General features: G+C 39.0%; 1 protein-coding gene across 9 annotated transcripts in view; it reads left to right on the forward strand.

Annotated features, from left to right (window-relative positions):
- LOC137239353 (pneumococcal serine-rich repeat protein) overlaps window positions 1-11,468 on the forward strand; it is a 175,371-nt gene extending 163,903 nt beyond the window's left edge. For 5 of the 9 annotated variants that reach the window (XM_067764547.1, XM_067764550.1, XM_067764553.1 and 2 more), the window contains 6 exons: window positions 2,184-2,993; window positions 3,213-3,338; window positions 3,416-4,149; window positions 4,257-5,388; window positions 5,921-6,092; window positions 10,381-11,468. In XM_067764547.1, coding sequence (XP_067620648.1) covers window positions 2,184-2,993; window positions 3,213-3,338; window positions 3,416-4,149; window positions 4,257-5,388; window positions 5,921-6,092; window positions 10,381-10,513 — 3,107 coding nt within the window. In that variant the 3' untranslated portion in view covers window positions 10,514-11,468. Of the gene's footprint in view, window positions 1-2,183; window positions 2,994-3,212; window positions 3,339-3,415; window positions 4,150-4,256; window positions 5,389-5,544; window positions 5,609-5,920; window positions 6,093-10,380 lie in introns of all 9 variants that reach the window. The other 4 variants (XR_010949334.1, XM_067764551.1, XM_067764552.1 and 1 more) reach the window with 4 other exon arrangements.
- Window positions 11,469-15,603: the final 4,135 nt, after the last annotated feature.

Raw genomic sequence — 15,603 nt, forward strand, 5'->3', positions numbered from 1 at the left:
AAAGGCGCGTTCAAGAAGGTGAGAGCTGGTATGATAGAATCCACCTTCTTTAAGGCACAGGTGGGGGATTCCACACGGTATTGGATTTCATTGGTATATTTTATTGCCGAGCTACTAACTGAACTACGAGGAGCCTTAGTTTGTAAACAGACGAGTATTTGCGCTTTAAAAAGGTGAGTGGTCTCACGTCTGCAGTGTCTCATTTCTATAAGTGATAGCACATTGCCAATCTTCTATAATGACTCCAGTCATAAAAGGAAATTTGCAAAAATCCTTATACACGCTGAAGAACCGGACGCCTACGTTGTAGCTGTCAAGACTAAATCGCAAACCCATTCTTTGGGGGCCTAGCGGGTCCCTGTTTGGTTCTAGGCCCAAAAGCGTTCAATCGACAGTTAATTATGGCTCGATTTTTGAGATAAGGGTGAAGAACAACCCAGAAGGCCAACTCTATGATTCGGATTCAGTGCGTTAAAATTCAATGCAAATAATGTGTCGCGAGAACATGATCCGACCACTTTTTTGTGCGGAGGAATAATAGAGCTAGCGGGCAACTCAAGTCGTATGCAAAACGCCTTGCTTTCTAGACTTTCAAATCGAGGTTCAGTAAGAAAAGGAAACTCAAACCGGAGATGGTAATATTTATGTACAAGGCGGTGGTTCGAACGGTTCTGATCCATACAACTTTAGTTTGGTTAGAAGTTCTTCGAAAGAAAAGTCTGCTTACTGAAGTTTGTAACTCTTGCTCCACAGCGGCTGTGGTTCCCTGTTTCCGATTGACTGTCATATTTTTTATACATTGTCACAAATTGCCTTGAGATAATCTTGGAACAAGAGAGATACTCATAAATGTAAAGCAGCCGCTTTTGTTCACTTCTGGCGGGTGTAACGGTATCGAAATAACTTGATCAATTCAATTCAATACTAACTTCCAAGTAGTAATGATTGGAAGAGATGCACTATCACAGACTAACTGTTCGAAGGTGAACTTTGGTCTTTGGGGCATTTCAACTTCCGTCCTATTGCCTAGCGTTTGAAAAAAAATACTCTCTTGCAAATCACTCGAAGAGCAGAAAATAGCTGGTAAAGTGAGCATATAACATTCTGACAGCTAGGAAGTAATAAAAATCGCTGGCGCCACAGTTAGCAGATCTGTATAAGCAACTTACATCATTTTTAACCACCGTTCTAGGTTAAAGAGAAGGTCTACCGTATCTGGCTCGTAAGAGAACATCGGAGGTCGATGATACACCCTTAACAGTAGCCAAATGAAATATCTTGAACTGTGCAATAGCAAGAGGCATTTTGGAAGAGAAGCTGGGCCTAGAATTTTTTCGGAGGTTTTCGCGCCTTGTATTTATTTTTTTGTTTTATCTTGCCAGGCTATAACGAAAAGAGGGCAAGAAGTTTTCCAAGCAATTTAAAGCAGTCTGTATTGGTCACTGGGATTTACACTCGCATGCGTGTACGTCATGACCGCTGTAGAAGCTGTGAATGGCCAGAAAGACTGCTGAGGATATTCTTTGTAAATTACCATAATTAGTTTGAGATAATATAAAATCCTCTGGGAATACCTTTCTGAACGATTCTGGGACTCCAAATATTGTTAGCTTCATCGGCAACTGTGTGTAGTTTTATCCGATTCAACTTCAGAAGGTTTAATTTTCCCTTCATTGGTGGTAGTTTCCTTTGGCTAATACTCTCTCATTTGCCAACCTCACTAACTATAACCCTTTCTCATTTCAACAATAACTTGTATTGGATAAGTACTTAGTTCTTTAGTGAAACTAAAGCCTATCAAAAACACATCGTGCACAAAATTTATTGAGCTTAAACTTACGTCATATATCTATGCTTTCTATTCTTCTTAGCTATACGGCATGATTTTTCTCTCACACATTTCTCTAGCCATCACCTCTTCCCCAGTCAATACACAAACAATACTGACTTTTATTGCAACCTCAACTCACGACCCCTTAATTGAAAACAGACACTAGGAACTAGCACAATAATTCATTTTTTCCAATGCTTACTCTTCAAAGTACAACCTCTACATACCACACTAACTGCTTCTCAGTAACTGTTGTTGTTTCATAAAAACTCTATTAACGAAAAAATAACAAAACCATTTTTCCAAAAAACACCAAACCAAACAAAAACCAACTCTTACCAATTTTACTTAGGTATACCCAAGCTAATGCCCGTCACTGACCACCAAGAACCCAGTCCCACTGATACACAACGACGTGCAAGCGCCCAAGAGCTTATACTACAAGATCTGCGTGAGCACCAACGTATGTTGGACGAAGGACTCAAATCAACATCACTCATAATCAAAACCTTGCGTTCAGCGAATGAATTCGACGAAGCTATGAGACGTCTAAGTATAGCATCTTTAGAATCGGCCACCATTATACCACCCATTATAGTACCCACACCTATGTTATGCTCAAATAGTTATCAAGAAACCGTAAGACGTTTATCGAATGTATCTTTGGAGAATACAGAGCGCGAAGTGAGCACACAGACGATCGTAAGTACGACAATAACAAATGTAAATGGAAACGCAACGACAACAACAACAAGCCGTAGATTATCATATGAAAACCAGAGTGCTTTTGTGACACCCATTAGTTTGCCGCCTATGCCGCTTGTTGCACCGCGCTTAAAACTACTCGGTAACAGTGATAGCACAGTCAGTCAACAACTCTCAAAACTGCGTCGCATGTATGATATTGCAGAGAATGAGCAACGTAACGCGTACGATGACGATATTGCCGATAGTGCAGACGAAGAAGTAAAGAGCTATTTTTGCACGCAAGAGAATGAGCAAAGCGATAGTGGAGGTGGTACGCTTGAGAGCTCATCACAAGATGATGAACGTGCTGGTGAATATACGAGCGGTAGTTGGAGTCGGTTAAAAGCGAAGCGTACGGTTTGGAAGGTAGATGGAGAGGAACAAAAGGCAGAGCAGATAAAGTTGTATAAATCAGGTAATTACAAAAAATTCTTAGGAGAGAACGCTAATATTTTCTTAGTTATACCAGGGATATACGGAGGGAAAAGAGAAAGAAGAAGAGAAGAATAATGGCGCAGATGTAGATCAACCGCACTAAGAGTTTAGGTTGATAAGAACATACTATCATTAAATACTTAATTAATAGAAACTTGGTTTTGGTAAAAATGTATATATTTTGTGCATTTCTATTTAGATCTGCCGAAATCCAATGTCATGAGCATTGAATTACACTCACCACAGATCTCATTGGAAAAGCGTGACTCTTTCAAACGCAATAGTCACACAGCGCCAGTGGCTAGGCCCAGAACCATTTCGAGTGGTAAGTTTGCATATATCACGACTTTTCTCCAACGTGAGAGCATTTAAAAGAGCCTTCTGTATAACTTCCTTTTCCAGCTCTAAACTCAACGGAGCAACAACAACCGTTGCACTCTGGAGAGCGTTACAACAATAGCACCGCTGAGCAACGTGAAGCATTAAAGATTGTGAAAGAGGCACGTGGTGCACGTAAGCTACGCGATCACGAGCTCTCTTACTTCGGTGTGCCAAATTCACAGAATCAAGACGAAATATACGAATCGAAAGCAAATCGACTACCGAATGTCACCAGTACTAACACCATAAGCGCAAACAAACGTACGCTACCAAACCATCAACACCACCAACGCTCAACTATAATCGGAAACGAAAATACAACGAATCTTAAAATGTTGACACGAAGACACGACGACAACGCAACTAATACAGAAGAAGCAACGAATACGAATGAAACAACAACAGCAACGAAATGGCAATTGTTGAATGACAAACCTGATCTTCTACGGCACAGTCCCATGGCTGTAGAACCACAATTGATACGACGTACAGCGGAGGTACAACCTGTGCGCAAACGTAGCAAGTCTGCGGAACGTGGGAAACACTTGTCTCCATTGAGATTAACTAATGAAAGGCATAATTTCAATGATGATGGTGCTGATCAAAGTGATCATTTTTATGAGAATATTGCTAATGAGAAAATAACACCAGTTTTCAAGGTGAAATCACCGCAACCTTACGATCGTAAAACGGATGTAGAGCGCGATGCCTATTTATTGAGTGAAATGAATGAAAATGCGGATATAACTATGAAGGTAAGTCATATCGTTTTCAATTTTGTACCTGGATTGGCTATAAATCCGAACTTAAGTATTTTCTGTACCCACTAACCCCTGTATCGTTCTCTGTTTTTCCGCTGAAGGCCCTATCTGATGAGGTCGCACACAAGGATCGGCGACGACGGCGACGTTCCTCACTACATAGACGAGAATCCACGCCACTGGAAACGATCGATGAGAAAATGGTGACGCGCAAGCCTAGCGACAAATGTATTGCTGTTAAAATGTCACGCGGTACACTTGCCTCCGAAGCAAAACGTCACACACGTCCGGCAACATCTTCCCCTCAAATGTACGATACGCCTACACGGGTACGAACCTCATCGCAGTCATCAGTTGAGAGTTCTCCACGTGCACGATCCCGTTCACTCTCTAGCGAACGTGAATATGGAAATATACGATCACCAAAATCGACGCGTGCCACTTCAACGTCTGCAACAAAAACACAGCACACACGCATTGGTAGTAGCAGCGCCGGAGGTGCTAGTTGCGGAAAGCAACAACATCGCTCTAGCTCACGCGACTCACAACGCTCAGCACGTTTGCAATATTCATCAGGCGATGAAGTAAGCGCGAATGAGCAGCAACGTGTGCGCTTGAAGAGTAAACGCAGCACTAACCCCACAACTGCTAGCGCCTCAAGTCGTAGCGTTGAGAGACGTAGCAAGAAGGAGAGCATTTCCGAACGCGCACATCAACATGAGACGCAAAAGCATCACACTACAGCAAGTAGAGATGAGGATCGACGGCATGCGGCCAGCAGCACTACGCATGCCTCTCAGCGAGAGGAACGCGCTGAGTGCACGGCTAGGTCGCAGCAGCAACAACGCGCTACAAGTAGTGGACAAAGTAGCAAATGCCGTGAAGAGCCTAGCGGAAACACGGGCAGCGGTAGTAGTGGACGTCACGCGATCTCACGCGCCAATACCGCAAAATCGCGCAGTGGTATTGGCAGTGGTATACGATTGTTCCGTTCATTGCGCGGACGAGCGGATGATACGCACACATGTGCTGTGCATCACAGCGCAGAAGCGCGTATGTCGTCTGAACATCGATCGACCAGCGGGCGAGACAAAATTGGCGGGGGTGAGCATGAGCATGGGAAAGTAGAGGGCGTGCGAGAACGTGAGTCATTGCGAGAGCGTGAGCATGAACGCGAGATAGAAAGAGCTCACGAAAAAGAAAACGGCAGGGAGAGCAAATCACAAGCGCGAGGTAAGTACATTGTATGATGCGAATTTGTTTCGATTAGGTGCGATTCAGAAGCAGTCTTTATGAGAGAGCGCTCCAGAAAGGCGCACAATTAGAACTAAGCTGTATTCTCGTTTTTATAATTTTTATTATAATTCAACTGTGAAATATTTCTTGCAGAGCTGCTTGTATTGGGCATCTTAATAATGGGTGCTACACAGCCGCAAACACTACAAAATATTAGGTTAGCAGCAAATAGAAAAAAAAAACACAAAATATTAAATGAAATTCACGTAAATCTTAACCCACGCAAAGCACTGCCAATTGGTTGCATCATGCAAAAAAAAATAGTATATTTTCACAAAAGTTGATATGTTGTATATCAACACAAAAATTTATAACTAAAACTTCATTTTTTTATTATTTGCAATTCACACAAAGTAGTGATTAACCTTAGATTATCCCAATCTCAAACCGACTAATTCGATTAACCTTTGTTTATGCACTTAATAAATCTGCAAGTCCTCTACTTATCCTACCTTGCACACATCCACAGGTCACTCGACGACGACGGCGAGCAAAACACAACACCACCAACAACACAGCAATAATGAGCACCATCGGCTTGGCAACACCATGGGCGCACACCAACTTTCTGCACGTGAACACAAAACATCCTCCATATGTGCCGTACATAATCAACATGAACCAGCCGCAACAACAACAACGTACGTATATAAAAACGAAACGAATTTAGTAGAACGACGAACCGATCACGACAACAATTGCAATGAGTGTTTAGTGCAAACGGAAACCTTAAGTCAAGAAATAACACAATACACAAGAGAAGTCAGAGCTCAATGCATGCAAGAACACAGCGCTCATTTGGTGCTAAAATCAGATGATTTCGAAGCTAATACGAACGAAATACAAGAAGCGTTTTCTGATATAAATCTAGAAATTGCAGAGGTGGAAGCAATACCGCCCTTGCCTCCACCACGACGCAAGCGTCTTAAATCACTCATACCCATACCCATTAATTCCAATATGCCCGCGCTTGCACCTTCATCAGAGTCATCGCCATTATTTCCATCTCCATTTGCCGTATCTCCGTCAAATGCGCCCATTACATATGAACATGAAATTTATGCCCAAATCATACCACCTATACCATATCGTAAGACCGAACCTACCTATTCAAACCAGTCAACACTGCGCAAAGGCACTTTGCCACGCGGTTTGCGCAAACGTAGCGCATTACCATTACCCATTTCATTTCCTTGTGCGCGCAAACCCTCACGTTCGCAATCAACAACCTCATCATTTGCTTTCCTACCATATTTGCCTGCTGCGCCGGGTAAACGCCCCTCAGATGCCAGTCATATATATCATAATTATTTATTATATGCAACGCCAACAAAAGTTAAGGCAAAGACTGTAAATGTGCCACGCCCTCCGCCGGAGGTAGCTGCGCTGTGGAGTTCCAGCGGTATTGTTGTGCCGCCTTCTAGACCGGAAAGATCAAGACAGAGATTGCGTACTATACGAAGTCATGTCACAACGCATCATCCCTTTGCATTGTGCACATGCTCATAGTCAGAAAAAGATAGCGAGAGAGAGAGAGAGAGAGCGAGAGAGGCGTGAGTAGCCAGCAAAGCATGAAAGAGTACTCGAAAGGTAGAAAGAGAGGAGAGAGTAACATAAAGAGGCCGAAAAAGCAAGACGGAGAGATATAACAAATTCCTACTAATAAATAAGAAGATATGACGAAAGAGCAAATACGATACTAAGCAAAATCGTTCAACAGAAGTAGAGAACAAAGAAAACGAAATCGATCTCATTTTGAAAACAAAAACAAAACGCAGCAACATAAAGAGTGAGCTACGGTGCGCTAACTTATATACCACAAACCCCACTTACTCCAAAAGTCTCTCACATGCTACTAATTTGTGTCCATTACTTACTGAACTTAAATTTTCAAGTTTGTGTGCCATAACAACGTAGAAAATCCCAGCACTCTCGGCAAAGAAATATCGGATCCGTTTTTACTTCCGCACAGTGTAAGACAGCGTTTTTACCGTTATTCTGTCTTAGTAGCTGTAGTACGCCGTAGATGAGCATGTTGCCTTCTGGTAATTCGTTGCTTTCTTTTGTTCCCGTAGAACTCAATAACCCTCCTATATATAATAGTTAATCTAAATAGTTGAACCCAATTCTCTATCTAGCTCTCTCCCTCTCTTTTCTACTCTGCTTTCAAATTTTAAGTAGCGAAGCTCATACTAAAATATTTCATGTACTCCTAATAACTCACAAAACATTTTGATAAATTTTGGATTACCCATATTTTGCATGGGGGGAGGTTGAAGGTAAGGTTGAAACATGAAACTGAAGCTGTATTTTTCGGTGCTGGTTGTCTCGATGCAACCATCTCGTTTTGATGGAAAAAGTCCTCCGTTAGGATTGCAAACATAAAATATGCTTTTAGCTTATTGATATTATCTTATTCCATTAACCTGTTGAGAATAGCTGGAGTATGGGAAGTGAATGAAAAAAACGAAAAAAAACTTTTGATATCTCCTTCAAAGTGCTCTCGAGGTCCATCCCAAATATAAAGCAGCTGTTGCCGAACTTAATTTTGTGATTTTAAGGTGGCTGGCTGTGGCTAAAATATTTAATGTTTCGGGATTGCGCTTCTTATGAATACGGTTTGCATAGAAGCTGATGTATGAAGTCGTACCTTGTCATTTTCCGGAGGGAGGAGTAGCTCCGCTAAGTCTAAAAAAATTCGTTTAATCTACGAATACTTTCTTGAAAATGTCGGACGCTTACCGCTATGGCTAGTAGCTCCTCGCAAACAAAATCTTTTAGGCGTACTTCGCGAAGCTTCGTCTTTTTCTCGTCCACAGTAAGATATTTTTCATTTTTAGCTTGATTCAGTGCGAAGTTTTAGTAATACATTTCACTCAGTTCAATCGTGCTCTGAGAGAGAAACTGTGAGAGCAGAGCTACGAAATAATTGCCTCTCTCAACCTCTTTAGCGGCCGTGTGTTCAGATTTTTTCTGTTTTTGCCTACGCGTGCAGCTATCCGCCTGTATCAACGTTTTTGATCTACTTGTGCGATATGGGTATAATATTCATCCATGTTAGGTTGGGTTAAACTGTTCGTTAAGTAAAGACCTCACATAGACGAAATGAGTCCATTGCGTTGTTAGACAAACGTAATCAAGCACCAGATATCAGTATAATTTCTGTAAAGACATCTCAAAACTCTGCCGCTCTAGTAGCAGGAACTTCAAAAGAATACAGTCCTGTTCAACGGACTCTGCCTGCTATCCCTATCTCCTCTGTTGTCACTGACGGAGCCTACTTTATAAGCATATGACACCAGAAGGCAGTGCTCATTTTGAAGCCCATGTAGTGCCGAGCTTGATTAATTAAATGCAACCTGTGTGTCCTTATTATTTCTTATTATCTTATTGGATTGCGACGTCTTCCATTAATTTATCAACAGCTACGTTCTCATTTGCCAACTTATGTGTCTTTCCATTCCCTTTCAATCCCGTTCCTCCCTGAGGTAAATCTCATAAATACTTGTTGGCTAAGTGACATTAGTGCCTTGAAGGTCGCTTGGCTTCAAATTGATGCAGCTGCAGCTCAAGGACGCATCTTCAGTGTTTCTAATGCTTTACTCAAGTCTACCATTTCAGCGTGATAAATACTACAGTAATATCGCATATTAGATTGCAGGAACTTTTTATTTCTGGAGCGGCACAGTATACAGCATTTCTTACCTCCTTGGTAAATGTAGAACCATCACCCTGGTGCCACCCCTTCACAACTACTGCGGCTTCAAGATCCTTTTCGAAGCTCAGGCCCGGGACAAAGTTTGGTTTTTCTAAAATGGTCAAATGGCCTACAATCAATATGCCTAAAGCTTTGTTGGTGATGCTTCTACCTCCCGTACAATTCATCCGGCACAACTTATATCACCGGTAATACAGGGCTTTCAGTTTTAGTCAGTTCACAGCCACTAGATATGCAGGAAGGCTGTGCGGAATACATACAGCTTCATATATAATCAAAGTTTTGGATATGAATATTTTTCGGGCACCAGCCACTTCGCTCAGCGTCAATACAACTATCTCTCCGACCCTTAGGTGTAATAGCGGGAGTATCATTCGATTCGGAATCATTATTCTCTTCCATTGGAGTATATACGCCGACGATCAACTTAAAGTCGCAAAAAGCCTATTATTAAACAGATCTCATGATACGAAGAATTTCATTGTAGATTTCTAACTTTTTTCAACAAAAGAGTATTTTTCTTTTAGTTATCGCCTCTCTTACTACATATATGTTGATTTAGGTATATTTCCAAACGTGTTTCAAAACTAACCATATGAAGTGCAAAATTCAATGTCAATGTCAAGTGCTCAAAATTGATTACTCTCGCCCTTATATTGGGTACTCTTACAGGCACATCGCTTAAAGCATGTCTAGCTCTCTCTTTCTCGCCCGGTCTATTCACAAGAATGCGCAAGAAATGATATCGCCAAGGTGCAAAAATTAACGTCTTACTACGAACTTTAAAGAATATACACAAACTATTGAACTGCGCGGGAAGGTTCCGAGTTACCTACATATTATGATTTCAAAACACCGGAATTAAAATTCAAGTGCTTGCCTAGCGGGAATTTTTTAAATCTTTCTGAACAGGTGCTTAACCATTTAAACTGTTCTAGACAACCAGGAAAGCGCGCTAGTCGCTACTTTGTCCCACAAACTGACACAGCAAGGGAAATCACAACGCTCATCGCACTTGATCGTTCTTTTAAAATACACTTCACTTCACACAGCTCGCATTTTAGTTTGGAAATCATTTTTTCTTGTAGTGTCACTTATTGTTCGCCACCACTGTCATCATAGTCATTTACTTACTGTAGTTTGTCGAATCATATCAAGCAAAAGGATATTCGAAATATTTAATTTTTTTATATTTTCTTTCTTTATTTTAGACATAGTAAAAGCACGCAAAATATGAATGGACGACACACTGGAGGACATCATGATGGCCGGCGTCATAAGCACAATGAACAATCGCATGCAACGAAGGAGCATAGAAAACGTAGCACAAGATCAGGGAAGTGAAATGTGTCAAAAGAAAGAAAGAGGAAAAGCGACAAAAGTGATTTAAAAAATAAAATTTTTTTTGGTAGAACTTTATATGAGACTTGCCTGTACTTTGTAGAAGCATTATTTATAAAATTTTCTAAATTTTTTTTAAACAAATATAACGAATAACGTGAATAGATTTCAAAAATATGAAAAAATGCAGAGTAGAAATCGAAATTGCTCATAACTGTTAAAAGTATTGTATTTTCATTTGAGTTTTAAGCGCCTAAAAATATGCAATGAACTTTTCATTTACTAAATATTTTAAGTTTATAACAATTTGTCATATATATGACCTTAACTAATAAAAATGTTAACTAAGCATACTAAGACCTAATGACGTATTTTCTGCAGTAGATAATAGTTCCTGCGACGACACTTAAAAAAACCTAAGCTCTTAAATATGAAAAAAAATTATTTGAAATTCATTTATTTTTTCTAAAATTCTACTAACAAACAATTTGTGAAACAATTTTTTTTTCCTCATAATGCACTAATGTTTTTAATTTTTTTTAGTTCTAAGCAAAAAAAAACGAGTATAAACAAATTTTGATTTTCTTAAACAAAAAATTACTAAATTACAAATTTTTAATGAAAAAAACTTAAATTATTTTCTAAAACAAAGCCAAGCGCTCATTAATTAAGTTCTTCATTTATTGTTAACCAAAAATGATACTCATAACTATTTTTGTCTCTCAAAAAAAAAAACTATTTGTGTTTATTAGTGAAGTAAGTAATTTTTTTTTGGCATCTCAATCGAAATTGTTGCGTATTTTATTGGTTTCAGTAGCGTTTTTTTTTTTTAATTGTCTATATTTTAAGCATTTAATTGTCGCATTTTTTTTATTAATAAATAAATATAAATATTAAAATACTGCGAGTTCTTACATACAATTTATATTTAAATAAAAATAAAATTTTGCTGATATAATTTTTGTTTTATTTATTTAAGTGAAGTGAGTGAAAGTTATCGATAATTAGATTTCGGTAGCCCATGTAATTGTTAAATTTATTTTTGCCTTTATTGAATTGATTTCTTTATTTCAGCTGCGAACATGAAAAATTATTTCACAATACATACTTGACAACATCAAACATAAAAGTCATTGAATATTGATATTTCCTAGAATTGTAAATTCCAAGTATTCATATCTGCAAAGTATCAGTATAAGCAAATTACTATTTTCCTACAGCCTTTAAAAAAGTTCGCATTATCTTTTTATATAGGGCTTGGGACTCTTATTTAGCTACTGTTATGAAGTGGTCTTGGAGTTCGCTTCGCTTGGGAAACACGCTTAGAAAAATATATTTTGATGTTGCTTTTTCCGTAGCTTGAACTCGGGACCTTCGGAGTAGTATCTGCGCACGCTATGCCACTTGTTCCCCCTGGTAATGCTATTCAAAACACAGGTCTACTCAATTTCTCTTAGACGAGTCAAAACTCTTTTAGAAACGCTTTTATTATCAACATGGATTTGCATTGTACACCACTTAAAGAGTTTCTAGGTCGCTCTTTATACCAACCAATTATACGCAAACATATCCAAGCAGTTGAAAAGACGGTTACCGGTGCGTATGCGCAACATTTTTATTTTTTTTATTTTTTTATAACAACATACAAATGCAGCTTATGTGAGTTTAAAAGGAACATACTACCTATTAACTTCTAACAGGGAACTCTGCAAATGAGATATCAAGAATTGACACGGACTGCTACAAGGGATTATAACGAGCAGCTCAATAGATGATATGACGCCTTTCCGGTGAAAAAATCCCAACAACAACAGAGCCAAGCACAAACAATTTTTTTGGAAAATATATAATGGTTTAACAAAACTCGGGGAATTCTTTTCAAATAAATGCTAATGTTTCCTTCCAGGACTTCGGAAGCAGTAAAATCTACTCGGGAAGAACCGAAAAAAGTATAAGAACTGTCCAAGGTAAGTTAAACGTGGTTAAGTCAAATCGGGTAAGCATGCCGGGTAGTGGCTTAGCAAAACAATCACTACAGCACTGAGTCTCACAAACAAGCTTCTGGGAAAGTATGGAAAGGTTTAATCTATCTCGGGGAGTTCTTTACTAAATCAGATAAATCCTCATGTTTCTCTCAAGAACTTCAGGAGGAACAAAATCAAAGTGGGGCCGTGTATAGAAGTCCGCGTAAGTGGGGAAAGCTTCTGACTGTCATTTACCAAGGAATGACCAGGCGACTCTTTTGTATGCGATTGGAGCTGCTCACTACTTCTGGTCGTTTGCAGTCAAGGATAGCCACTGAACAACCTCTTGTAAAATGGCGACAACCTCGATAGGTAACTTCATAATAATCGGTTTAAAGGGCTAGCTGGGGGATTTCATCAGCAGCGTCTTATCATAACATAAGGTGCGTCCGCAACTCCACGTCTTCTTTGAATCAAGCAGCTCATTATACAAACGTGTATCATAATCCGCCCTGCTCGCTGAGCGGGTTGCCATGATTTCAATATGTCGTTGATGTCGACCTACGGCTTCACATAGACACCCACCGAAACAGCTGGACAAAAAAAGTTATTAATATCGAATGAAAAGTGAATTAAATCAAGTTGAATAAGGTAAATTAGTTCATTCAATATTTTCATAGAAATTAAGAAAATAAACAAACCAAAACATAGTCGATAGCAAATTTGTAAGTATGTTTGTATATGTTTTATTGTAAGCAACATTTTCAAGTACAACGAGTATTTTTAAAGATATATGTACAAGATGTTCTGTTGAGAACCTATAAAATTTTAGAGTAATATACTGACGCTAATTGCATGAGGAAAGAGACCCAAAAGTTGAGCTCTAACTCAGCTGAGTGAGGAATGCTAGCTATTTTTACTTTCGCCTCGGTTGAGTGGAAAGGTTTGCCTTAGATCCTAATTTTTGGGTACCTTTTGTCCTTAAATTAGCATCAGAATATAATCTTAGTCTTGTAGGTGCCTAACAAAACACCCTGTATGTATATTAGACTGAGTCGATTTATTAACCGATAACGCGCCATCGATTTTTCGATAGGATTTAAAAATAAAAAATTAAAATAGATGTAAGGCGCGATAACCTCCGAAGAGATCTAAGGCCGAGCTTCTATTCCAATTTGCATCGTGCTTCTATTTTTTTTCCTACAAATTGGCGGGATGGGACCTACTTGTTTAATGCCGACTCCGAACGGCATCTGCAAGGCAGATGGGTTTTCACTGAGAGCTTTTCATGGCAGAAATACACTCGGAGTGCTTGCCAAACACTTCCGAGGGGCGACCCCGCTTAGAAAAATGTTCTTCTAATTGTTTCTAAAGTTTATGTTGCTTTTTCCGGGGCGTGAACCCAGGATCTTCGGTGTGGTAGGCGGAGCACGCTACCATCACACCACGGCGGCCGCCAACGTTTTTACAACAGTTTTTTGAAAAAAAAAAAGTATTTTTGGATTTTGGGGAGTGTTTTTGTCGAAAAATTACCCTTTCGCCATTTTTTTTCGCAGGCTCGAAAATTATTTTTCTCGGTATACGTAGTGGAACTTTTTTTCCCGAGCCCAAGTCCTATCGAAAATTCGATGGCGCGATATCGGTAAACTTTCGTCCATACAAATCGACCCAGGTTAATGTATATACATATCCTCCTTATGAATTCTGTTTACTCGCTCGTCTTATGTGTTACTTTCTTTTATATTTTTCCAAATATTTGATTTCAAAGAAATGGGTCCTTTATATTTTCAAATTGATTTAAGTAGCTATACAAAACAAATGGTTGGCTGAATGTGAACTTGTAGACGCCTACACACCTATGGTGGTCGTCGTTATGTCGTGCTAGCGTGCTAGCGTGTTCCGTGTGCCACACCGAAGTTGCGGTGCTCAAGTCCCGGGCAAAGCAACATCATCAATTGAGAAACGTTGTTTCTTTTCTAAGCTGAATCGCCACTCGGCAAGGTTTTGGAATACACTCTGAGTTACTACTGCCATGAAAAGTTTCTGAGTGAAAATTCATCTGCCTTTGAGCTGTCGTTCGGAGCCGGCATAAAATATGTAGGTGTATGTAGTAAAATATAGTGTGTTCGGTCGTCCAATCTTTAGGAAGAATTAAAAGGAAGCAAGACACAAATTGAAAGAGAAGCTCGGCCTAAATCTTCTCAGTGGTTAATCGCGCCTATACTTAAGTACATATGTATTTATGTTAGACTGGGTCGATTTATTAACCGATATCGCGCCATCAATTTTTCGATAGGATTTGGGTTCAGGAAAAAAGTTCCAACTACGCATACCCAAAAAAATAATTTTCGAGCACGCGAAATTTCATTTTTTTTTACTTTTTTTGACTTTGATTGTAAAATTTTCATGTATACCGAACTGTTATCGACAACGTTTTTAGCGGACATTTTTGGGTCGGACGGGGTATACATATGAAAATTTTTTTAGTAGGTCATAAAAAAAAACTTAAAAATCAAAGTCGAAAAAAGTCAAAAAAATTAAATTTCGCAGGCTCGAAAATTATTTTTTTGGGTATGCGTAGTGGAACTTTTTTCCTGAGCCCAAATCTTATCGAAAAATCGATGGCGCGATATCGGTTAACTTGCGTCCATACAAATCGACCCACCCTAATGTACATATGTACTATATGCTTAAGTGTTTTGTTGTTGAAATAAGATAAGACCAAATTAGAAACTCAGACTACAAAAAGAATTCACTGAACGTTTCAAAAGCTGAAGATAGCGATAACACCAAAATATATATATACATATACATATGTATATATATATTTTTTTTTAGACGAAGTAGAGGAAATAATTAAATTTGTAAGGGATTGCAAATAGCTTTCATTGCTAAAACATTTAATCAAAAATACATAGGTAGCATTCCAAATATATTTTTATTTACATTGTTTGAATTGTTTTATTTCACTCGAAAAATAACAGCTGATTTTAGATTTTATTCTTTTAGCTCAGAAACTTTTATTTTTTTATGCAAATATCTTCGTTTTAGTGCAGTGCTCGGCGCGCCATAGCTCCATTGAGCCAGACTTGCTACATACATATTCTTACTCTCCATCGTCAGTCGTTA

Source organism: Eurosta solidaginis, chromosome 2, assembly GCF_040869045.1.
Source record: "Eurosta solidaginis isolate ZX-2024a chromosome 2, ASM4086904v1, whole genome shotgun sequence".
Taxonomy (NCBI): Eukaryota; Metazoa; Arthropoda; class Insecta; order Diptera; family Tephritidae; genus Eurosta; species Eurosta solidaginis.